This window comes from Thalassophryne amazonica, chromosome 7 (genome assembly GCF_902500255.1).
Source record: "Thalassophryne amazonica chromosome 7, fThaAma1.1, whole genome shotgun sequence".
Lineage (NCBI taxonomy): Eukaryota > Metazoa > Chordata > Actinopteri > Batrachoidiformes > Batrachoididae > Thalassophryne > Thalassophryne amazonica.
This window is the reverse complement of record NC_047109.1, coordinates 107,813,249-107,837,901: the sequence shown is the minus strand read 5'-3', so window position 1 is coordinate 107,837,901 and position 24,653 is coordinate 107,813,249. Positions and strand designations below refer to the sequence as shown.

The 24,653-nt window shown below is 44.7% G+C and overlaps 1 protein-coding gene across 1 annotated transcript in view; it reads left to right on the top strand.

The window, feature by feature from the left end:
* The window catches only part of LOC117514727 (CUB and sushi domain-containing protein 3-like), an 885,172-nt gene that overhangs the window by 250,082 nt on the left and 610,437 nt on the right, over positions 1 to 24,653 (top strand). Inside the window, exon 6 of the mRNA XM_034175291.1 lies at positions 15,591 to 15,703. Coding sequence (XP_034031182.1) covers positions 15,591 to 15,703 — 113 coding nt within the window. The remainder of the gene's footprint in view (positions 1 to 15,590; positions 15,704 to 24,653) is intronic.

Sequence of the window (24,653 nt, the reverse complement as noted above, 5' to 3'; positions counted from 1 at the left end):
CACGACCTCCGCACACCCGACGGCTTGGAGTGAACATCTGGCCTGGATCGAGTACGCTCATAACAGCCAAGTGTCCTCTGCCACCGCCTCTCCCCGTTCGAGGTGTGTCTGGGGTACCAACTCCCTTTGTTTCCTTTGGTGGAGGGAGAGGTCGGTGTGCCCTCGGTCCAGGCCCACCTGCGGAGATGCCGTCGGGTGTGGCGCACCGCCCGTTCGGCCTTGTTGAGGGCCCGGACGAGGGCTAAAGCCCATGCAGACCGTCGACGGTCCCCGGCCCCCGCATACCAGCCCGGGCAGGAGGTATGGCTTTCCACCAGGGACATTCCACTACAGGTCGAGTCTCCCAAACTGAAAGACCGCTTCATTGGACCCTTTCCCATCCTCAAGGTTCTCAGTCCTACCGCAGTGAGGCTCCAACTCCCGGCCTCACTGCGGATCCATCCGGTTTTCCATGTCTCCAGAATCAAGCCGCATCACACCTCACCCCTCTGTGCACCTGGTCCAGCGCCGCCTCCTGCCCGTATTATCGACGGGGAGCCGGCTTGGACAGTTCGCCGGCTCTTGGACGTCCGTCGAATGGGCCAGGGCTTTCAGTATTTGGTGGACTGGGAGGGGTATGGACCCGAAGAACGCTCCTGGGTGAAGAGGAGCTTCATCCTGGACCCGGCCCTCCTGGCCGATTTTTACCTACGCTACCCGGACAAGCCTGGTCGGGCGCCAGGAGGCGCCCGTTGAGGGGGGGGTCCTGTTGTGTGGGCCGCCAGAAGAGGAGGTACTGCTGGCCCACCACCAGATGGCGCCCTGCCTGAAGTGCGGGCTTCAGGCACGAGAGGGCGCTGCCACCTCAGGAACAAGCCGTGGTGACAGCTGTCACCCATCATCCGTGACAGCTGTCACTAATCATCCAATCCACATCTGGAATAAAAGCAGGAAGACACCTCCACCACACTGCCGAGATATCATCTTCTACCAGAGGTAATATCCTCAGCCTTTTTGTGATATTTTGTAAATCAGTTTATTGTGAGTGTTTGCAGGAGTACCAGTCCTTTTTGTGGAGGCTGTGCAAGACGGCACTCTTTTTCCTCTGAGGGATCGCTGCAAGTATTGAGTGAGAGGTGGAGGTGGAATTCCCACCAGGATTGTTACTGGGTGTTCACACACCCACCCTTGACTGTCTTTGCTTTCTGCCAGCAGTACCAGATCCGACACGCCGTGAAGGTGGCCACCTGGGGACTTCGGGACTTGGCGGTTCCAGTATTCCTCGGGTTCGGTGGCAGTGGGAATCGTGTGGTTCCGGTTCGTTTCCAGACGGGCGTCTCCTATCGTCGAGCCTGCCCACACGACACCTTATTGATTGACTTTTGCACATTCTGTAATCTGCTGTGTTTAGTTGTGTCATTCACAACAGTAAAGTGTTATAATTTGACTCCTTCCATTGTCCGTTCATTTACGCCCCCTGTTGTGGGTCCGTGTCACTACACTTTCCCAACATATACTATCTGTTAAAAACAGTTGATGGTAAGTATGTACTCGGGTATACAACTGCTACTGTGTTTCTGCATTCTCAAATGCCTGTTTCAAGTCATTTCCCCAATGGACAATGATCCTGGGAGCTATACAGTTGGCTTTGGTTGGGAAATTAGTTCATTTAGTCGTTGCCTACTAAATAATAGTTCTGGCAGCGCATCAAAATTAGACAACATGGAAATGACACAGATGTTTTGGTAAAAACTGGTATAATTAGAGTTCTGCTGGTAAACAAATGGGGATATCAAACCAAATGACCATTGCTGCTGATAGTAGTAGTTATCCATGTATGGCAAACTAAACTTTGTTGGTCATTTCCACCTTGGCATTAAACCAAACTTTACCTTTAAAGTCCACTTATATACCCTGACTGTAGAACAGCCCAGTAGAGAAAGCACAAAATGTGGTGTAATTCTGACATTCTTCACCAGATTTGGCTTTAAATAACCTCAAATGAAAGGTTATAGTCTATTTTCAACTTTAATAAACCATGACAGGTCCGATCGGGTCGGGGAGCATGCTCTGATACTGTGTCTCTGCATTCACTTCACAACAGAACTGCTCCAAGTCATGAATGGCAACCACTCAAACAGCCAACCAGTCCATCCCTGCCTCTCAAAAGTTATCATTTTTCTTCCACAACTATGTGAGATGAGGGCATCTCATAGGCCTTTTCCAGTGGCTAGGGTACTCACCACTGAGATAATGGCTAGAGCAGGGTTTCCTAAACCTGGTCCTCAGGACTTAGTACTGCACATTTTCTATTTGTCCCTGGTCTGCTTAGACCAGATCATCTTGGCCAGGTTTGTTCAGCCAATCAACAGGAGACACACCTGATTTTGTCTCATTATGTGCAGTGAGAGCTGGAGCAAATGGAAAATATGCAGTATACTGGGTCTTGAGGTCCTGGATTGGAGAAACACTGGAGAAACGCCTAGAGAAATGCACCATATCAGCAAAATTTCAAAACTGATGTTCCCTCACAATGCAGGTGATACTCCTCATTTGAGTAAATGCTCTTTTGACCCAAAGTCATTCCAGTGGTATCCAATCATCATCAGGAGGGACCTTGTAATAAAGACAGCTACTCTTCACCTCGCATTAATGGTTAACATCCAAGTCTCACAACCATGCAGTAAGGTGTCACCAGGACCCTGAAGACTTGGAGCTTCATTATCCTGCAAAGTTATTGGCATCACCAAACACCTCTGTCCAGCCACCTTATAGCTCCATCAGCTCTTCCCAGACGTCTCACGATCTCAAAGGCCAAGGACCCAGACACATAAACGTCACTGCCGAGATTAATGTCTCCACTGAGACACTGATTTATGCACCATCTCAAGACTCAGCTACTTTATGGGGGAAAATTGACAAAAAATTGGTGTAATTATGCTTTTCAGGATAAATTTGTATTGATAGATTTCCTTTTAAGCTTTTACTTTGCTATGTAAATTACTTTGCTGATCTGTCAGCGCAACAGGATTTCATCTAAACACTGAGATGCATAGAATTGATGACAGTTTTTCTACTACAGATTTACTTTATTTATATTCCTTTCATCTCCATTAAAAATGCACAACATCACTGTCTAAATAAAATGTCCAACTTTGTAAACATTTACTTTTTACTAAAACTCAGTTATTTTATTTATTTAGAACAGTATCATCCTTTATGGGCATTTAAGCTGCAGCTTGTGACACACCTACATTGGCCAATGACAAATCAAATAATATGCTGCTTTTAATCAATCAATCGATCAATTTTTTTATATAGCGCCAAATCACAACAAACAGTTGCCCCAAGGCAACTTACTTCAGGCCACAAAAAAACGAGCATCTGTGAGGGAAATATCCTTCAGGGAACAAATTCTTCAGTGTAAATCTATGTTCAACCAACAAGAAATAAATCTTGCTGAGGTAAAATGAATCCTGCTGTTAAAAACTAATCACCATTGTCACCTGGGGTGAAAATAAAAGGTGATATTATTCATGCAGACCTCATTTATTTTATGTTTTATACGTGCATTTTATAGATTTGTTTATTACGTCTTTGGGCAATTAATTTACTCATATTTTTAATTAATTTCTCTCTTAATTTATTTGTAATGTGATTACGTCCTGTTAAGTTTGTACTTAATGCCCTCCTTTTTTATGGTGACATTTTTAACTTGCAGCCCCTGTTACATGTTGCAGAAATTAATTCAAGTACTTAAACCTGATTCTATATAATTTACTTCAGATGTATGACTGTAGGGGAGGATGAAGGCTGTTTTGCTGACACCTCTGAGTAGCTTTTATGCTCCGGCCAATTGAAGATTTCTGTCAAGTCTCTGCAAATTAGGTTATTGATTTCATCCTCGTCATACTGCAGTTAGCAGATGTGAGGATACAAATCTATCACTGTGAAACTGAAGGAAAAAAATACTGGTTTCCTTTGACAAAGGCAACATTTCAGTTTTGCTGAAATAAAAGAGTTGTTTTTTTTATTCTTCTGACATTGAAATATGATTTTGTAGCCGTGTTCAGAAAGGACAGAAATTGCACATTCCAGATTAGATGTCAGTCACTATTTCAAAGGCAGACACAGAACATGTTTTATATATATTACATAAGTTTATGGCATAATATGAAGAAATCTGATCAAAAAGTCTTTCAAGCCATTGTTTTGCAACATCAACATAGTCCAGACTACCTTGTGTAACTAGTTTTGCCATGTTCAAATGTTCATAGCAGATGGTCACCCAATGAGTCTGGTCTGCTTGAGGTTTCCTCCTCTTTGGGGGTGGGTAATGTTTATTCAAAGCAATGTTGTGAGACACAGAAATCTCAAGGAGTGAGTGGAAACAGACACTGTAAAATGGGAAAAAGAAAGAGACAAAGAAAGCAGAGCTTTAATCCAGAATGGACAGACTGGTATAGTTCAAAACCAGTTTGCATCACGCTACGAGAACATGGCTACAATTGCAAGTGGCAATACGAAGCATTAATACGAGACCAAGCATGAACCTTTTGAGCAGTTATACCCACTCACATCCAAACTGAGGACACAGAAAATCCACCGATCGACCAGAATCCTGACACAATCAGGATTTCCTGTTATTTCTCCACATTGCACCCAGTAAGTCAAATTTCACACGTTCTCGAGAAATGTTGGTTTGTCAGAATGCAAAACATGGAGAATCACACCCTACTTTTTCTGGTCCAGGCTCAACACTTCTCAATTGCCCCTCGTACTAGGCTACTTCAGAATATATGGTACTGAATCATAAAGCCTTAGGCATCATGATGCTCTGGACCTTTGCTTGAGGAAATTTTCTCAAAATGAACCTCTATGAGCTTTAACTGAATACCCCTGGTCTCGACCTTAGTTGTGTGCAGTGTGTTGCAGTGAAATGAGTGGTAACATGGGCAGAGCAGTTTCAGGCCTGTTACAAACATGATGCAGTGTTAAATGCAACACTCACACCATGTGGCATTTGTTTTTTTTTTAACTTGATCCCACCCTCAGGTGCCTCATTGCTGAGGACTTAAGCAGCTGAACAAAGTTAAAGTGACAACCACGTGACACCTGGCTATAACAAATGGGTACTTTTGCACAACTGGGTTAGACTTGCCCTTAAAGATACGTGTATCATTGAGGTAGTGAATGTGACAACGCATAAGACTAAGGCATTCTTTTAAACTTGACTTGAGTGGTTTGGTGTTAACGCTTCCTATGATTAGTTTTTCACTTTTTGCAAAGTAGAAACATCTGGACCATTCAGAACATTTTATGTTTGCCCCTGGTTGGGTGCTGCTAAAGATAGGAATTTTGTAAAGGTACAGTGTAAACAGATACAGTTGTATGTAAAAGTTTGGGCACCCCTGATGATTTCCATGATTTTTCTTTATAAATCATTGGTTGTTTGGATCAGGAATTTCAGTTAAATATATCATATACCAGACAAACAGTGATATTTGAGAAGTGAAATGAAAATTAGAAGTGAAAACAAAATTAGGCAGGTGCATAAATTTGGGCACCCCAACAGAAAAAAAATAGATCAATATTTAGTAGATCCTCCTTGTGCAGAAATAACAGCCTCTAAATGCTTCCTATAGCTTCCAATGAGAGTCTGGTTTCTGGTTGAAGGTATTTTGGACCATTCTTCTTTACAAAACATCTCAGGTTTGTTGGTTTCCGGGCATGGACAGCCCGCTTAAAATCACACCACAGATTTTCAATAATATTTAGGGCTGGGGACTGAAATGGCCATTCCAAAATGTTGTAATTGTTTCTCTGCATGAATGCCTTAGTAGATTTTGAGCAGTGTTTAGGGCCGTTGTCTTGTTGAAAGATCCAGCCCCGGCGCAACTTCAACTTTGTCACTGATTCATGAACATTGTTCTCAAGAATCTGCTGATATTGACTGGAATCCATGTAACCCTCAACTTTAACAAGATTCCCAGAACTTGCACTGGCCACACAGCCCACAGTATGATGGAAAATCATGAAAATTATCAGTGGTACCCAAATGTTTGCATACAGTTGTATATAGGCCATTTTAATTCTTAATCTTAATTTTTCTTAATCATATTTTTTTCTTTTATTCCCAACATATGATGCAGACTGCTATACAACTTCAAAGTAGTATCAGTAAGTCCTTTACAGTAGATTAGGAGGCCCATTGGTGCCAGTGCTTACATATCTCCAGATTCCATAGCTTGCAGGGGATAAGAGTCGGTGATTCCCCCTGGATGGGACACTAGTCCAAGGCAGGTTGTTTGGCCAGTCTCAGCCAGTACCCAGTCACAGCCTGGTAGACTAACACACTGCAGATTAAGTGTGTTGTGCAAGGACACACACAGGTAGTGTGAGCAGGACAGCTCACACTAGGACAGCAGGACAGTGAGCAGGTCCTAAAATACTTCATCTGCAGGTGCATCTGGAATAATTATTTCCCCTAACTGGGAAAAAATCAATACTGCAGTCATCTAACTTGGGAACTGCAATTAGCGAATTCCATGAATGAAATGAACATGACTGCCTTCATGAAGGCTAATGTTGTGTTTATCCTCACACTGATTAAATGTCCCACATTACTTTAATTTTATGTTGAATGTTTAGCTTTGGTTATTGTTTCATCAGACTTTATTAGTGTGCAAATGTTTGGCAACAGCTAATGGCAGCCATTATAGTTACAAATTAAATACATGTTTTCTTTGACTTTTCCTACTTGGATGTCTACGATTTCCAAAGCCTGGGTGAGCTTACACAAAATGAAAGATGCTATAAGATGAAAAAATGTATTTTCACAATTGAACTTTCTCTTATTTCTCAGTATGCACAGAAAAGATGCTATACAAGTTGATAACACGTAATTTATTGTCATCTTTTGTTGAAGGAGACTGAGCAGTTCCCTTTCCACGTGTACTATATTTGTTTTATGACAACTCCACTAAATGGAACCACTCAAGTTAATCGATTTTGAGTGACTTCTTGTTGCCTTGAAAAAACTTGGGCAACACTGAAATGGCAGGGCGAAGTGTTAAGATGATGTGCTTACCTGGCACATGTCACGGTTCCACGAAACGATCTAAAAAACTGACATCTTAAAACAAGGTTATATACATTTGTATAGTTCAGCAAAGATATCAAGGGGAACATTTGGTTCATGATTTCTAACGTCGTGAAAAATGCTGGGATGGCACGTTACATCTTCCAGCCAGTGAGGGTTGACTGATCACCTGTCCAACCTAGAAACGCTGCAGTGTATGACTAATCTTGGATGTTTAGTTATGCAGGATTATTTCCTGTGTTATACAACAAGATCTTCATTCCTTCATTAGCTGCATGTTTTATTATTCCAATCATTTGCCATACACGGACTGAAAGTAACCCATGGGAATAAAGTGTCTGGAAGGTGCATTAAGCTGTTATTTACTGTTGATGGTAGATCATTTTTCAGCTCCTCTGCAATAGTTTGCCATAGTTTCAACAGTATATTCTCCTCCGCTAGTCTTAAATTTGTAACATCACTCCTGCACTGCCTGAGCTTCTGAGCAACTTCTGGATGGGTACAGCTTTATTGTCACTATCCATTTTATTTAGACTTCTTGCAGAAATCTTGTGATAATTTGCTACTTTCACTGCAGGAACAGTTACTTGTAGTTCAGGCAGGCTGGCTGAAAGCCATGTCTTTTCATTTTGTTTGTATATTGTAGTTGTCATTAGCGTTTATCACTTATGCAACTGGACAGAATGTCAACCTTTTAATGTAATGTAACCTTTTGACTCCTTTAAGGTAGATTTGCTTCATGTTTGTGGTATCAGCATTCAAACATCAGATTACTTTGTGGATCAATTACAAATAAAGTAACATCAGCCAGAAATGATTGAGTTGGACTCAACGAGATAACACCTCTGGGTAAATATAAGGAGAATCCCTATCTTTATACTTGTCCACTGCGTGAGTCTTAGGTGGTGTTAAATTCTTATTGAAGTGTCTCTTGAATAGTTTTGTCTTGGCTGTCCTGGTACCAGGGCTCTCCATTGTTTTTGGGTACTGTTGGAATAAAATTTGTATTAAATTAATGACCCCCAGTTGGGTTGTACCACTTGCATTGTGAGAAAATGTCAATTGCAACATGATGTTCCTATGATGCTTTTTCCGGAGCATGATGAAGCATCTAGGTGACTCTGTAGTGAGGATTAATCAACTGGAAAAACCAAGGTGGTGCTCACAGGTCACCTGAATGCAGTAGATGGATATCGGCTTCCAGGAGGTGAGAATGGACTGTTGATCTTCTTAGATGGTTGTGGTGACACACTACCAGCACATGCTTTCAGATTGGATCTGTACCTACAAACCAACATAGGGGTGCAATATTTTTATTATTGCCCTTCTCAGCCATACGTCTGTGCAGTGTTCAGAAAGTGAGCATTAACCCCCTACCACCCGCCTCATTTTGGCTTGTCAGTATCTCACAAATAAAAGTGAAATTTCTCATCGATGGGATATACAGGCTTAGCAGGGGTTAAAAAAAAACATTGAATAAATATAAACCAGATTGGACAAACAAATTAATAAATGCATAGCTGTGACCCATCCACATCCTGCTGATTTTACTTTTCCTGAGGTGGCACACAGCGGCCACGTAGAATATCATCCTGCTGTGTGACGCTGCTTTCGGCTTCACAGTTCAGTGCTTTAATACTTCCATGTTCTTTGAGTTCACCATGATGGTCTATAAATATCTGATTACTATCATCACGTTTGTGTTCCTCAATTCTTTTATTTGTATATATGCAATATGGTAAATTCTTACATACAGTTTATATGCATATTTTACCCACTCCAAAAAAAAACTGTATATAATTACTCTTTACATCAAATTGCAGCGACCAGTAGTGTAATAATAATAATAAAAAATTTAATATAAAATCGTCTCAGTAATCCTGCCTAATTTGTACTGTAATGCTTTCCATTTGCTCTCTCCTCCACTATGGCTTTTTTGTTTTCAGATTTCTCTGCATGTTTAATTTTATGCAGAGAATATTAAACATTTTGTATGCATTTAAGGCTTTGCAAAATTTATTCCACTTTCTACCAAACAGTGACTAACTAAGCCCCTAAAGTCCAAGGTGCTATTTTTCCCTTTAATCTTATGCACAGTTTTTATCTTGTATACTCTTGATGTGAAAGGAACGGTTGCTTAGGTTGACACAGATGAGCAGTCTCACTTGCATTGTAAGGGAACTTACATATCACTTACAACATTTTGCCCATATGCTGCTTTTGTTGGGACATGAACCAGCACACAGGTGTCATACTGTTGAGTACCACCACTGCTGGTGAAGGCCAAGGGGACACCCAGTCTACACCTGGCTGCAGTAGATAGATGGGTTACGTTTAGCGGTAGAGGTGGACCAGTTGTTTGCCTGCGTGGTTGTCAGCTCGGACCCTTTGTACTGGGGAGAATGCAGGAACACTAGGTGGCACCAGTGCTTGCTCTCAGGCCTGATGTCTACGTAAGGTATAGACCATGGGCCAGCATAGTCCCGTGGGCACCCCCCCCCCCCCCCCCCCCCCATAGCCCTATAAATTTAGTATCATTAGAAAGCTGTCTCGATTACAAAAATAACTGGTAACAGTAAAAAGGACATATGAGCACTTTTAGTCCCAGCCCTTTTGACCCTACCCCAGCCAAAAGAACATATCTGATTATGACATCTGATATTTTTTTCCACACAACATAAACAGATACGAAATCATTATTTTGTTTAAAACCAAATGGGGACATAAGATACCAAATAAAAGCTGTGTTTATAAAGAATTGACTACATTTTGAATTATGTGCACAGCTTTCTTGTTCAGAGCAGAGGGTTTTGCCTTCATACAAACCCCCATTTTGAAGGTTATAAAGAAAATTCTCTTGACCTACTTCATATGTGGCCTCTTCTGCTACTCTCAGTTTTGAATTTCACTAATAAGGTGGTTAATGACAGTGTAGTAAACCAATGTTGTCATATTGAAAATATATAAATTATATGTAAGGCCTAGGCAGCTCATAGACACCTTACTGAGAATGATCTTTTGAGCCGCTGCAGTCTGCTTTTAGGAAATATCACTCCACAGAGACAGCGCTCACTAAAGTTGTGAATGATCTTCTGCATGCAGTGGACTCAGACACACTACGGTTTTGGTGTTGTTAGATCTCAGTGCTGCGTGTTGATACCGTGGATCATCATATTTTGCTCAGTAGGTTGGAGAATATTTTGGGGGATTACTGGAAGTGCCCTTGCCTGGTTGACGTCATATCTGTCCAGATCGTTCTCAATGTGTCTTGTATAATGGCACTACCTCTGACCTTGCTGACATGAGATTTGGGGTTCCACAGGGATCTGTTTTAGGCCCCTTGCTTTTCTCCCTGTATGTGGCACCCCTTGGGCGTATACTGCAGAGTTTTGGTGATTGCCTTCATTGTTATGCTGATGATACTCAGTTGTACATGCCGATACTGCGGGAAATCTCACTCCCTATAAAATCCCTGGAGGACTGTCTTCTATCAGTGAGAAGTTCGATGTCTAGTAACTTCCTACGTTTAAACTTTGATAAGACTGAATGATGATTCTGGTCCAGCGAGACATTGGCATCAGATTGACCAGCTGGCGCTCAGCCTGGGTTCCTGTGTCATACATCATACGCACAAAATGAGGAACCTTGGGGTAATTTTTGATCCCACGTTGTCTTTTGACCTCCACATCAGGGATGTTACTAGGACTGCTTTTTTTCCATCTGAGAAATATAGCGAGGATCCACCCCATCCTGTCCATGGCTGATGCTGAGACCCTGATTCATGCTTTTGTTTTTCTAGCTAGATTATTGTAATGTTCTATTTTCAGGGTTACCACAGTCCAGCATAGGGGTCTTCAGCTGGTTCAGAACGCTGCCGCCAGACTTCTGACACGTAGCAGAAGATCTGAACATATCACACCCATTTTGGCATTTTTTGCACTGGCTTCCCTGTCTCTGTGAGAGCAGATTTTAAGGTTTTGTTATTGACTTATAAGGTTGTTCATGGACTGGCACCATCTTATCTGGCTGATCTGGTGGAACTCTACGTGCCGGCCCGGGCTTTACGGTTGCGGATGCGGGACTTCTCTGTGTTCCCAGGGTGAAGAAGAAGTCAGCAGGTCAAAGAGCCTTTTCGTATCGTGCACCCACCCTGTGGAACAGTCTTCCTGCGACCGTGAGGCAGTCCTGAGTCCTGTGGACATTTTAAGTCAAGACTCAAAACATATTTTATTCTCTTTCTTATGGATAGTTTTTATTTTTATTTGTTTATTCTTTAACTTCTGTTTTTATTTATGTATTTGAATTTTTTATTCATTTTAATTATTTATTCATTTTACGTTGACTTGTTTATGTAAGGCACCTTGAGACGGCTTTTGCTGTGATTTGGCACATTATAAGCTAATTAAATTTAATTAATTAATTAAATTAAGGCCCAGTATTTTTACTGTTACCAGTTATTTCTGTAATCTAGACATCCTAAGCTTTCTAATGATACCACATTTATAGGGTTGTTGTGCACACCGACCATGCTGACCCATGGCCTATTATTGTCTTGTGCGAACATTGAGACGTGTTCTCATTGCAATATATTTTAGGTTACACAGGTTGACGTTTGCTGCATGTGTGAATACGTTGTGCTGTGCTGAGAAGCATCACATATATTTGATCTCAAGAATATAATGGCTTTATTCAAAATGTATTTGACTATATTATTTTAAGACCGAAGCCATCAATACGTCCATTAATGCACACACCAAATGATTTTACTGTATCCTAGGAATTGACATGCCAGAAATAGACTGGTCCCTTTAGAGGTAATGTCTTGTTTAAAGTCTGCTGTGTCGTTTGTGTGCAGAGAGCTCAGCATCCAGCTCTGCCAAATGACTCTGACTTCTTCTTTGACTTTGACCATCGAGGTACAGCCAACTTCCCCGGCCACTCTCATTGATCATGCACGTCGCCGGGTACACTTTGTGTTTCTTTATGTTGGCTGAGTCTGGTGTCCTTTAAAGTTTGCAATAGATGACTTCTGCTGACAGCAATCCTGTGATTTTGTGCCAGGCCAGTATCAGTTTTATTGTTTGACAATCCAAGGTGAAAATGGAAGTTGAGTTATCTCTATTTTAAGAGAACTGTATGCATGTGATGTGCACGCTACACTGTAAAGGTGTATGTGCATGTGTCTCTCACTTGCATAATTCATTAATTTGATCAATCATGTCATAAAACATCAAATACAGTCAAAGTTGTGACTGTGTGTTCAGCTGACACAATAACATTAATTCGCATTCATCACAAGATTAAAGTGCTCCATTTCATATGGTTCCAATCGCTACTAGTACTACTGCAGTGGAGAGATGTGGTTCAAGTGAGGTTTGTTTGATCTGAAGCTTCATGTAATGACCATGCCCACAAAAAAAAATACAAATGCATATAGTACAAATAATTAGTAACCCCTGAGGTGAATTTCATAAGGACATGGCTACAGATATGAGACTCGTATCCCAAGTGGTAACTGATACAGGTAGGGGCACTCCAACACTCTGAGAGACTACAACATAACCTGCATGAACAAGGTATTGTGGGCCAGTACTACTAACCCAATATCACCATCCTCTGATTATCTGTATCGTATTTGTGTTTTTACTTTGTGTGGCTATGATGCACAAGATCTCGTGGGATCACCAACATGTCATGTGATTTCTGCCAAAATGGCAACATGGGGGATACAAGTTTTGTACCTGTTGCCATGTTTGTTTCTCAAATGTGCCAAAAAAATGGGAGTCAGTGTTCATCAGAACCCCCATGAGTTCATTCCTTTTACTTTTAGAAGGACATCAGTCATGTTGGCCTTATCCCAGCACTACAGACGTACTGAAATGATTGATTTCCAAATGAATGGATATTTGGTGTCAGTGGGGAGATGATGACTGGTTAAGTGTTGGCCTTCAGACCAGAGGATCCTCGGTTCAAAACTTAGCCAGACTGGAAAAACATGACGAGCCCTTTGGCAAGGTCCTTAATCCCCTAGTTGCTCCCGGTGTGCAGTGAGCGGCTTGCATGGCAGCACCCTGACATTATGTGTCTGTGTGAAGGGGTGAATGTGAGACATTACTGTAAAGCGCTTTGAGCTGCTGATGCAGAAGGAAAACATGCTATAGAAATGCAATCCATTATTTTGGTATTTTTATTGGCATTATTGCAAAAATATTTCTTGCCTGGTGGGGGTTGTTGTTGGCCTGGCAGCCCCCATACCTATGCCATTATACAGAGAGCCATGCCAATTTTGAAAGCCTAAAGTGTTGCAATCATCACACAGTAATGATCCAGTGTCAGACATTTGTCTCACTAGAACAGAAACAGATTTCACTTTTTGTTGTTTTGGTGTTGATATAGATTTCATATGATGTTTAAATCAGTTGTAACATTTCAGCTTTACAAAGTGTGTGACTTTTGACAGATTGCATGAAGTATATCTGCCGACAGAGTGTGACACCTGGCACACAGGAAGCACAGCAGACCCACAAACATGCTAAATAACTCAATCAAATTATAGTAGAACGTAATTTACTTGGAATGTTGTTTAATGTTTGTTGTCTTATTAACTGCTAAGAGGAGGATGCCAAAATCCAAATCTGTGCACAGCACAGGATGACTTGATATGTGTTCATGTGCAGTGTCTGTCACAGGCAAAGAGGCACAGTGTCTTATTTGTTCCTCTCCATCGGCCTCGTACTGTCTGCCTGTTTCTCCATCACGCTACGAATATCATTTCTTTTGTTTGCTTTTGCCTCTCTGGCCCTTAGGTTGCTCCGCGGTAAATGTTAATGGCATTACACGGAGCATAAGCCTTAAACACAGCTGTGCACACCTTGATGTACACATGCACATAACCAAACAGCAACAACAAAAAGACTGTTTTAACCGCTGCAACAATTTGGAAACGTAGAGCTCAACAACACCAAGCTGTTTTCATCCCCTCCAGAGCCGGTGTGTAATAACCACAATAGCACTGGGTGCTTTTGGAGGGATTGACTGTGCACAGATTGTAAGGCAATGGGAGGGAATAAAAAAGAGGAGCTAGTTTACTCGACAAACAAGAGGGTGCCTGGCAGCTTCAAGTCCCCACGATTATAGATAAAGAAACTTTATCTAAAACACTGACACAGATGGAGAGATGCAGCACTGTTTTAAAGAAGCAACTATTGCCAAATACACAGTGCATGCGTTTGTTTCTGCATTGATTTAAATCACTTTCGCTTGAGGCTTAAACCAGTTTTTACCAGTACTGCAGCATATCCGAAATCTCACCGTAACTAATCACAATAATTTAACTTCTGTTGCACTGTAACATATTGTTCACAACTTCCAGCAGTAATCTGTGTGTCCCAAGGTATTGCAAAATTGAGAAAATGATATAGATAAAGATAATTTATTTTCACAGCCATACAGTCTTGCAGATGTGTCACAGGAGTAATTTTGACTTATGGTTAACATTTTAAACAAAGCAATTCTGAACAAGTTATCAGAATTAACGTCACCTCTGTCGATTTGACAAAGTGAAAATATCAGCTGTATGTTTTAGTTTTAAAGTAATGCACAAATTCTGAAGGTTTGACGTTAAACAGACACATGTGCCAAAAGGCATTATGGGAAAATTCGAATGACCTGCTCTCATCACTCCCCCCCCCCGTCAAAATGCAGGACTGTTTATTGCAAAGCACACGACAGGAATTAACATGTAGGATTTTAGGTTTTACAGATGTTTCTAACCATTCAGCTTTATCTCTATGCCAGGAAAAAAAATGTTAGTGGACAGAAAGTTAACGGAACTCAATTTAGCGGAAGCTAATTGGTCTGCTGATAGTTTTCAAAGTTATCTGAAAAGCTAATCCGCTAACAAAATGTTAGCTTTGCTAATTAGTGGATAGTTAGTGGATTAGTGGAACTGTGCCCACCCACTTCTGAAAAGCTGTCCTTTCCACCCACATAGCTATTTTTGCCCCCCCCCCCCACACACACACACACTGTACTGATAGAAAAGCAAAAACAAGGTGTTACTTAAGGACACAAAGATCAGGAATATCACTTGCAATGTGAGTGATATTTTGGACGTGGCATGTTTCTCTGTGCATGATCTGGCACACTGGCACTGGATCTTAGTGTTGAGAACCCCACTGGCTGGAGAAGGCCAAATGGACAGCCACATTTCACCTGGCTGCAGCAGATACATTGATATTTTCAAGCGATAGGGATGGATCAGTTTTCTACTTATGTGGTTGCCATCCAGGAACCAAGGTGGTTTTGTAGTATGGTAGACGCAGTGATGTGTTTCACCATTGCATGCTCCTAGACTCACCTTGAAATCTTCTCGTCATTCCCACAACTATACAAAAGGAGCCCAAAGTTCCAAGTGTGTAGAAAGTGCCATATGGCTGAGATGACAGTCTGCTTATTAATGCAGTTGAAATAATGCCGATTTTGTCTTCTTTTGTTTGTCCTTATTCAGGCTAACTGGAGTGAATATTCCAGCCCCCATCATCAGCAACAAAAACTGGCTACGGCTGCATTTTGTGACGGAGAGCAACCATCGCCACAAAGGCTTCAGGGCTCAGTATCAAGGTAAGATGAGATCACTTCATTTGCAAATCATAATAGAGTGTCTCATAAATAGCACATTATATTTCTGAAGCAGACAATGCTTAAATTTGTAGACCAGTGTAATTGTTGTGTAAATTATACAGAATAAGATTAGTGCCACCTACCCATATATACTGTTGTGTGGGCTGCCAGAAGAGGAGGTACTGCTGGCCCACCACCAGGGCGCCCTGCCTGAAGTGCGGGCTTCAGGCACGAGAGGGCGCTGCCGCCTCAGGAACAACCGTGGTGAAGCTGTCACCCATCATCCGTGACAGCTGTCACTAATCATCCAATCCACATCTGGAATAAAGCAGGAAGACACCTCCACCACACTGCCGAGATATCATCTTCTACCAGAGGTAATATCCTCAGCCTTTTTTGTGATATTTTGTAAATCAGTTTATTGTGAGTGTTTGCAGGAGTACCGGTCCTTTTGTGGAGGCTGTGCAAGACGGCACTCTTTTTCCTCTGAGGGATCGCTGCAAGTATTGATGAGAGGTGGAGGTGGAATTCCCACCAGGATTGTTACTGGGTGTTCACACACCCACCCTTGACTGTCTTTGCTTTCTGCCAGCAGTACCAGATCCAACACGCCGTGAAGGTGGCCACCTGGGGACTTCGGACTTGGCGGCTCCAGTATTCCTCGGGTTCGGTGGCAGTGGGAATCGTGTGGTTCCGTTCGTTTCCAGACGGGCGTCTCCTATCATCAAGCCTGCCCACACGACACCTTATTGATTGACTTTTGCACATTCTGTAATCTGCTGTGTTTAGTTGTGTCATTCACAACAGTAAAGTGTTATAATTTGACTCCTTCCATTGTCCGTTCATTTACGCCCCCTGTTGTGGGTCCGTGTCACTACACTTTCCCAACAGGATATCTCGGCCAGCGTCATGGACTCCGAGGGCGTCACCAGTCGTTGAACAACCAATGGGAGAGCAGGGAGCGCAGGCGTCTGCAGGAGGCGTGATTGGTGAGCTACAGCATATTCTCACCGCCTTTACGGCTCGGATGGATCAAATAGCCGAGCAAAACATCCTCCTGAACCGCAGGGTGGAGGCTCTCTCCGCGCAAGTGGCGGCGAGTGCTCAGGGCGCTGCTGCAGCTCCTCCTCCTGCCGACCCTGTGCTGGATATAAATGTTCCAGTGGTGGTTCAACAACCCCTCCCACCATCCCCTGAAGCATACATGCCCTCCTGAGCCGTACGGAGGTTGTGTGGAGACGTGTGCGGACTTTCTTATGCAGTGTTCGCTCGTCTTTGCACAACGTCCCGTCATGTACGCGTCAGACGCAAGCAAAATAGCTTATGTGATCACTCTGCTTCGGGGAGAGGCACGCGCTTGGGCTACGGCGCTTTGGGAGCAAAATTCACGGCTCCTTCACATGTACACTGGGTTTGTGAGGGAGTTCAGAACTGTGTTTGATCACCCTAACAGGGGAGACCGCTTCAACTGTGCTGCTGTCGATGAACAGGGACGCCGAAGTGCAGCTGCTTATGCAGTCGACTTCCGCATCGCGGCTGCGAGGTCCGGCTGGAATAACGCTGCGCTCCGCGCCGCCTTTGTAAACGGACTGTCGTCAGTCCTAAAGGCACCTAGTGGCCAAGGATGAACCGCGGGAACTAGATGGGCTTATTGATCTCGTTATACGGTTAGACAATCGGTTGGAGGAACGCCGTCGGGAACGAGACGAAGGACGTGGCCGGGCGCAGCGCCGTCCCTCTTCCTTCCGGGTCCGAGAAAGGTCCGCCCTTCCCACGCTCCCTGGCCTCTCCAGCTCCCCCTGCTGACGAAGCTATGGACACGAGCAGGGCCACATTTAGACCACCTAATAGACAGAGGAGGTTTCCACGCGGGGTGTTTTGTTTGTGGCTCAATGGAGCATCAATTGAGCAATTGCCCCGAACGGTTAAACACCAACGCCCCCCCTAGAAACTGGGCTTAGATGGCCAAGAAATTCACGTGGGACACACACACATTGCCACATGGCTCCCAGTTACAATCCTTAGCGGGGATTTAACCCTTCAGGCCCCAGCACTGGTAGACACAGGGTCAGAAGGGAATCTGCTAGACAGCAGATGGGCCAGGGAGGTAGGCTCCCTCTGGTGGTGCTACCTACACCATTGCAGGTGCGAGCACTAGATGGCACCCTACTCCCTTTAATCACACACAGGACACCACCAGTAACTCTGGTAGTGTCAGGGAATCATAGGGAAGATTGAGTTTTTGTGACTCCTTCTACCTCCCGTGTGAATCTGGGGTTCCCCTGGATGTTGAAACACAATCCCCAGATTGATTGGCCGTCCGGGGTGGTGGTACAGTGGAGCGAGACCTGCCATCGGATGTGTTTGGGATCCTCGGTTCCTCCCGGTTCCCAGGCTAAGGAGCAGGTCAAAGTTCCCCCCAATCTGTCGGCGGTGCCAGTTGAGTACCACGATCTTGCTGACGTTTTTAGCAAGGATCGGGCACTCACTCTCCCCCCGCATCGTCCGTACGATTGTGCCATCGATTTGTTGCCAGGTGTGGAGTTCCCGTCCAGCAGGCTGTACAACCTCTCCGACCTGAGCGCGAATCAATGGAGACCTACATCCGGGACTCCTTAGCTGCCGGGCTGATCCGTAACTCCACCTCTCCGATGGGAGGTTTCTTTTTTGTGGGCAAAAAAGATGGCGGTCTTCGTCCATGCATTGATTACCGGGGCTGAACGAGATCACGTTCGCAACCGATACCCGTTGCCTTTGTTAGATTCGTGTTCACCCCCCTGCATGAGCCAAACTTCACAAAGTTGGATCTTAGGAACGCATACCACCTAGTTCGGATCCGGAAGGGAGACGAATGGAAGACGGCATTCAACACCCCGTTAGGTCATTTGAGTACCTGGTCATGCTGTTCGGCCTCACTAATGCCCCCGCGACATTCCAAGCTTTGGTTAATGACGTCTTGCGGGACTTCCTGCAACCGATTCGTCTTCGTATACCTGGAGATATCTCATCTTTCTCCGACCCTGAGACCCATGTACGCATGTACGTCAGGTCCTAGCAGCGGTTGTTGGAGAACCGGCTGTTTGTGAGGGTGAGAAGGTGCGAGTTTCACACCGCACTTCTTTGTCCTTCCTGGGTTTATCATCTCCTCCACCTTCCGTCGCCGCCGGATCCGGCCAAGGTCGCAGCGGTGAGAGAGCTGGCCCAACCTACGAGCTGTAGGAAGCTGCAACAGTTTCCCTCGCTTCGCAAATTTTACAGGAGGTTCATTAAGGGGTATAGTCAGGTAGTTAGCCCCCTGACGGCCCTGACCTCACCAAAAGTTACCCTTCACCCTGGTCGGATCGGTGGCGAAGCCGCGTTTAGGGGTTAAACGCCGGTTCTCGACTGCCCGGTCTTGGTGCAGCCCGATCCTAGTCGCCAGTTTGTGGTTGAAGTGGACGCCTCTGACTCAGGGATAGGAGCCGTGCTATCCCAGAGCGGAGAAACCGATAAGGTTCTTCACCCGTGTGCCTATTTTTCCCCGCAGGTTGACCCCAGCAGAGCGGAACTATACGTGGGCAATCGAGAGCTCCTTGCGGTGAAAGAGGCTCTTGAAGAGTGGAGACACCTGCTGGAGGAGCGTCAGTGCCTTTCACGGTTTTCACGGACCACCGGAACCCGGAGTATATCAGGACCACCAAGCAACTGAACCCCAGGCAAGCCCGCTGGTCACTGTTTTTCGGCCGTTTGACTTCCGGATCACCTACCGCCCCGGGACCAAGAACCAAAGATCGGATGCCCTGTCCCGGGTGCATGAACGAGAAGTCAAGACCGAGCTGTCGGATCCACCGGAAACCCATTCTACCGGAGTCCACTATCGTGGCTACCCTAAACCTGGGACATGGAGAAGACCATCCGGGAGGCCCTGGCACGGAGCCCGGATCCCGGAACAGGACCGAAAGACAGATTGTACGTCCCACCAGAGGCCAGAGCTGCCGTTCTGGACTTCTGTCACGGGTCCAAGCTCTCCTGCCACCCAGGGGTGCGTAGGACCGTGGCAGTGGTCCGGCAGCGCTTCTGGTGGGCGTCCCTGGAGACTGATGCCCGGGCTTACATCCAGGCCTGCACCACCTGTGCCAGGGGCAAGGCGGACCACCAGAAGGCACAGGGACTCCTACAGCCACTTCCTGTGCCTCACCGCCCCTGCTCCCACATCGGTCTGGATTTTGTCACGGGCCTCCCGCCGTCCCGGGGACACACCACCATCCTCACGATAGTGGACCGATTCTCCAAGGCGGCCCACTTCGTGGCCCTCCCGAAGCTCCCGTCGGCCCAGGAGACGGCGGATCTCCTGGTCCACCATGTCGTCCGGCTGCATGGGATACCAACAGACATCGTTTCGGATGGCGGTCCCCAGTTCTCCTCGCAGGTGTGGAGAAGTTTCTGCCGGGAACTGGGGGCCACCATAAGCCTCTCGTCTGGGTATCACCCACAGACTAACGGACAGGTCGAACGGGCCAACCAGGAGTTGGAGCAGGCCCTTAGGTGCACGACCTCCGCACACCCGACGGCTTGGAGTGAACATCTGGCCTGGATCGAGTACGCTCATAACAGCCAAGTGTCCTCTGCCACCGGCCTCTCCCCGTTCGAGGTGTGTCTGGGGTACCAACTCCCTTTGTTTCCTTTGGTGGAGGGAGAGGTCGGTGTGCCCTCGGTCCAGGCCCACCTGCGGAGATGCCGTCGGGTGTGGCGCACCGGCCCGTTCGGCCTTGTTGAGGGCCCGGACGAGGGCTAAAGCCCATGCAGACCGTCGACGGTCCCCGGCCCCCGCATACCAGCCCGGGCAGGAGGTATGGCTTTCCACCAGGGACATTCCACTACAGGTCGAGTCTCCCAAACTGAAAGACCGCTTCATTGGACCCTTTCCCATCCTCAAGGTTCTCAGTCCTACCGCAGTGAGGCTCCAACTCCCGGCCTCACTGCGGATCCATCCGGTTTTCCATGTCTCCAGAATCAAGCCGCATCACACCTCACCCCTCTGTGCACCTGGTCCAGCGCCGCCTCCTGCCCGTATTATCGACGGGGAGCCGGCTTGGACAGTTCGCCGGCTCTTGGACGTCCGTCGAATGGGCCAGGGCTTTCAGTATTTGGTGGACTGGGAGGGGTATGGACCCGAAGAACGCTCCTGGGTGAAGAGGAGCTTCATCCTGGACCCGGCCCTCCTGGCCGATTTTACCGACGCTACCCGGACAAGCCTGGTCGGGTCGCCAGGAGGCGCCCGTTGAGGGGGGGTCCTGTTGTGTGGGCCGCCAGAAGAGGAGGTACTGCTGGCCCACCACCAGATGGCGCCCTGCCTGAAGTGCGGGCTTCAGGCACGAGAGGGCGCTGCCACCTCAGGAACAAGCCGTGGTGACAGCTGTCACCCATCATCCGTGACAGCTGTCACTAATCATCCAATCCACATCTGGAATAAAAGCAGGAAGACACCTCCACCACACTGCCGAGATATCATCTTCTACCAGAGGTAATATCCTCAGCCTTTTTGTGATATTTTGTAAATCAGTTTATTGTGAGTGTTTGCAGGAGTACCAGTCCTTTTTGTGGAGGCTGTGCAAGACGGCACTCTTTTTCCTCTGAGGGATCGCTGCAAGTATTGAGTGAGAGGTGGAGGTGGAATTCCCACCAGGATTGTTACTGGGTGTTCACACACCCACCCTTGACTGTCTTTGCTTTCTGCCAGCAGTACCAGATCCGACACGCCGTGAAGGTGGCCACCTGGGGACTTCGGGACTTGGCGGTTCCAGTATTCCTCGGGTTCGGTGGCAGTGGGAATCGTGTGGTTCCGGTTCGTTTCCAGACGGGCGTCTCCTATCGTCGAGCCTGCCCACACGACACCTTATTGATTGACTTTTGCACATTCTGTAATCTGCTGTGTTTAGTTGTGTCATTCACAACAGTAAAGTGTTATAATTTGACTCCTTCCATTGTCCGTTCATTTACGCCCCCTGTTGTGGGTCCGTGTCACTACACTTTCCCAACATATACTATCTGTTAAAAACAGTTGATGGTAAGTATGTACTCGGGTATACAACTGCTACTGTGTTTCTGCATTCTCAAATGCCTGTTTCAAGTCATTTCCCCAATGGACAATGATCCTGGGAGCTATACAGTTGGCTTTGGTTGGGAAATTAGTTCATTTAGTCGTTGCCTACTAAATAATAGTTCTGGCAGCGCATCAAAATTAGACAACATGGAAATGACACAGATGTTTTGGTAAAAACTGGTATAATTAGAGTTCTGCTGGTAAACAAATGGGGATATCAAACCAAATGACCATTGCTGCTGATAGTAGTAGTTATCCATGTATGGCAAACTAAACTTTGTTGGTCATTTCCACCTTGGCATTAAACCAAACTTTACCTTTAAAGTCCACTTATATACCCTGACTGTAGAACAGCCCAGTAGAGAAAGCACAAAATGTGGTGTAATTCTGACATTCTTCACCAGATTTGGCTTTAAATAACCTCAAATGAAAGGTTATAGTCTATTTTCAACTTTAATAAACCATGACAGGTCCGATCGGGTCGGGGAGCATGCTCTGATACTGTGTCTCTGCATTCACTTCACAACAGAACTGCTCCAAGTCATGAATGGCAACCACTCAAACAGCCAACCAGTCCATCCCTGCCTCTCAAAAGTTATCATTTTTCTTCCACAACTATGTGAGATGAGGGCATCTCATAGGCCTTTTCCAGTGGCTAGGGTACTCACCACTGAGATAATGGCTAGAGCAGGGTTTCCTAAACCTGGTCCTCAGGACTTAGTACTGCACATTTTCTATTTGTCCCTGGTCTGCTTAGACCAGATCATCTTGGCCAGGTTTGTTCAGCCAATCAACAGGAGACACACCTGATTTTGTCTCATTATGTGCAGTGAGAGCTGGAGCAAATGGAAAATATGCAGTATACTGGGTCTTGAGGTCCTGGATTGGAGAAACACTGGAGAAACGCCTAGAGAAATGCACCATATCAGCAAAATTTCAAAACTGATGTTCCCTCACAATGCAGGTGATACTCCTCATTTGAGTAAATGCTCTTTTGACCCAAAGTCATTCCAGTGGTATCCAATCATCATCAGGAGGGACCTTGTAATAAAGACAGCTACTCTTCACCTCGCATTAATGGTTAACATCCAAGTCTCACAACCATGCAGTAAGGTGTCACCAGGACCCTGAAGACTTGGAGCTTCATTATCCTGCAAAGTTATTGGCATCACCAAACACCTCTGTCCAGCCACCTTATAGCTCCATCAGCTCTTCCCAGACGTCTCACGATCTCAAAGGCCAAGGACCCAGACACATAAACGTCACTGCCGAGATTAATGTCTCCACTGAGACACTGATTTATGCACCATCTCAAGACTCAGCTACTTTATGGGGGAAAATTGACAAAAAATTGGTGTAATTATGCTTTTCAGGATAAATTTGTATTGATAGATTTCCTTTTAAGCTTTTACTTTGCTATGTAAATTACTTTGCTGATCTGTCAGCGCAACAGGATTTCATCTAAACACTGAGATGCATAGAATTGATGACAGTTTTTCTACTACAGATTTACTTTATTTATATTCCTTTCATCTCCATTAAAAATGCACAACATCACTGTCTAAATAAAATGTCCAACTTTGTAAACATTTACTTTTACTAAAACTCAGTTATTTTATTTATTTAGAACAGTATCATCCTTTATGGGCATTTAAGCTGCAGCTTGTGACACACCTACATTGGCCAATGACAAATCAAATAATATGCTGCTTTTAATCAATCAATCGATCAATTTTTTTATATAGCGCCAAATCACAACAAACAGTTGCCCCAAGGCAACTTACTTCAGGCCACAAAAAAACGAGCATCTGTGAGGGAAATATCCTTCAGGGAACAAATTCTTCAGTGTAAATCTATGTTCAACCAACAAGAAATAAATCTTGCTGAGGTAAAATGAATCCTGCTGTTAAAAACTAATCACCATTGTCACCTGGGGTGAAAATAAAAGGTGATATTATTCATGCAGACCTCATTTATTTTATGTTTTATACGTGCATTTTATAGATTTGTTTATTACGTCTTGGGCAATTAATTTACTCATATTTTAATTAATTTCTCTCTTAATTTATTTGTAATGTGATTACGTCCTGTTAAGTTTGTACTTAATGCCCTCCTTTTTTATGGTGACATTTTTAACTTGCAGCCCCTGTTACATGTTGCAGAAATTAATTCAAGTACTTAAACCTGATTCTATATAATTTACTTCAGATGTATGACTGTAGGGGAGGATGAAGGCTGTTTTGCTGACACCTCTGAGTAGCTTTTATGCTCCGGCCAATTGAAGATTTCTGTCAAGTCTCTGCAAATTAGGTTATTGATTTCATCCTCGTCATACTGCAGTTAGCAGATGTGAGGATACAAATCTATCACTGTGAAACTGAAGGAAAAAAATACTGGTTTCCTTTGACAAAGGCAACATTTCAGTTTTGCTGAAATAAAAGAGTTGTTTTTTTTATTCTTCTGACATTGAAATATGATTTTGTAGCCGTGTTCAGAAAGGACAGAAATTGCACATTCCAGATTAGATGTCAGTCACTATTTCAAAGGCAGACACAGAACATGTTTTATATATATTACATAAGTTTATGGCATAATATGAAGAAATCTGATCAAAAAGTCTTTCAAGCCATTGTTTGCAACATCAACATAGTCCAGACTACCTTGTGTAACTAGTTTTGCCATGTTCAAATGTTCATAGCAGATGGTCACCCAATGAGTCTGGTCTGCTTGAGGTTTCCTCCTCTTTGGGGGTGGGTAATGTTTATTCAAAGCAATGTTGTGAGACACAGAAATCTCAAGGAGTGAGTGGAAACAGACACTGTAAAATGGGAAAAAGAAAGAGACAAAGAAAGCAGAGCTTTTAATCCA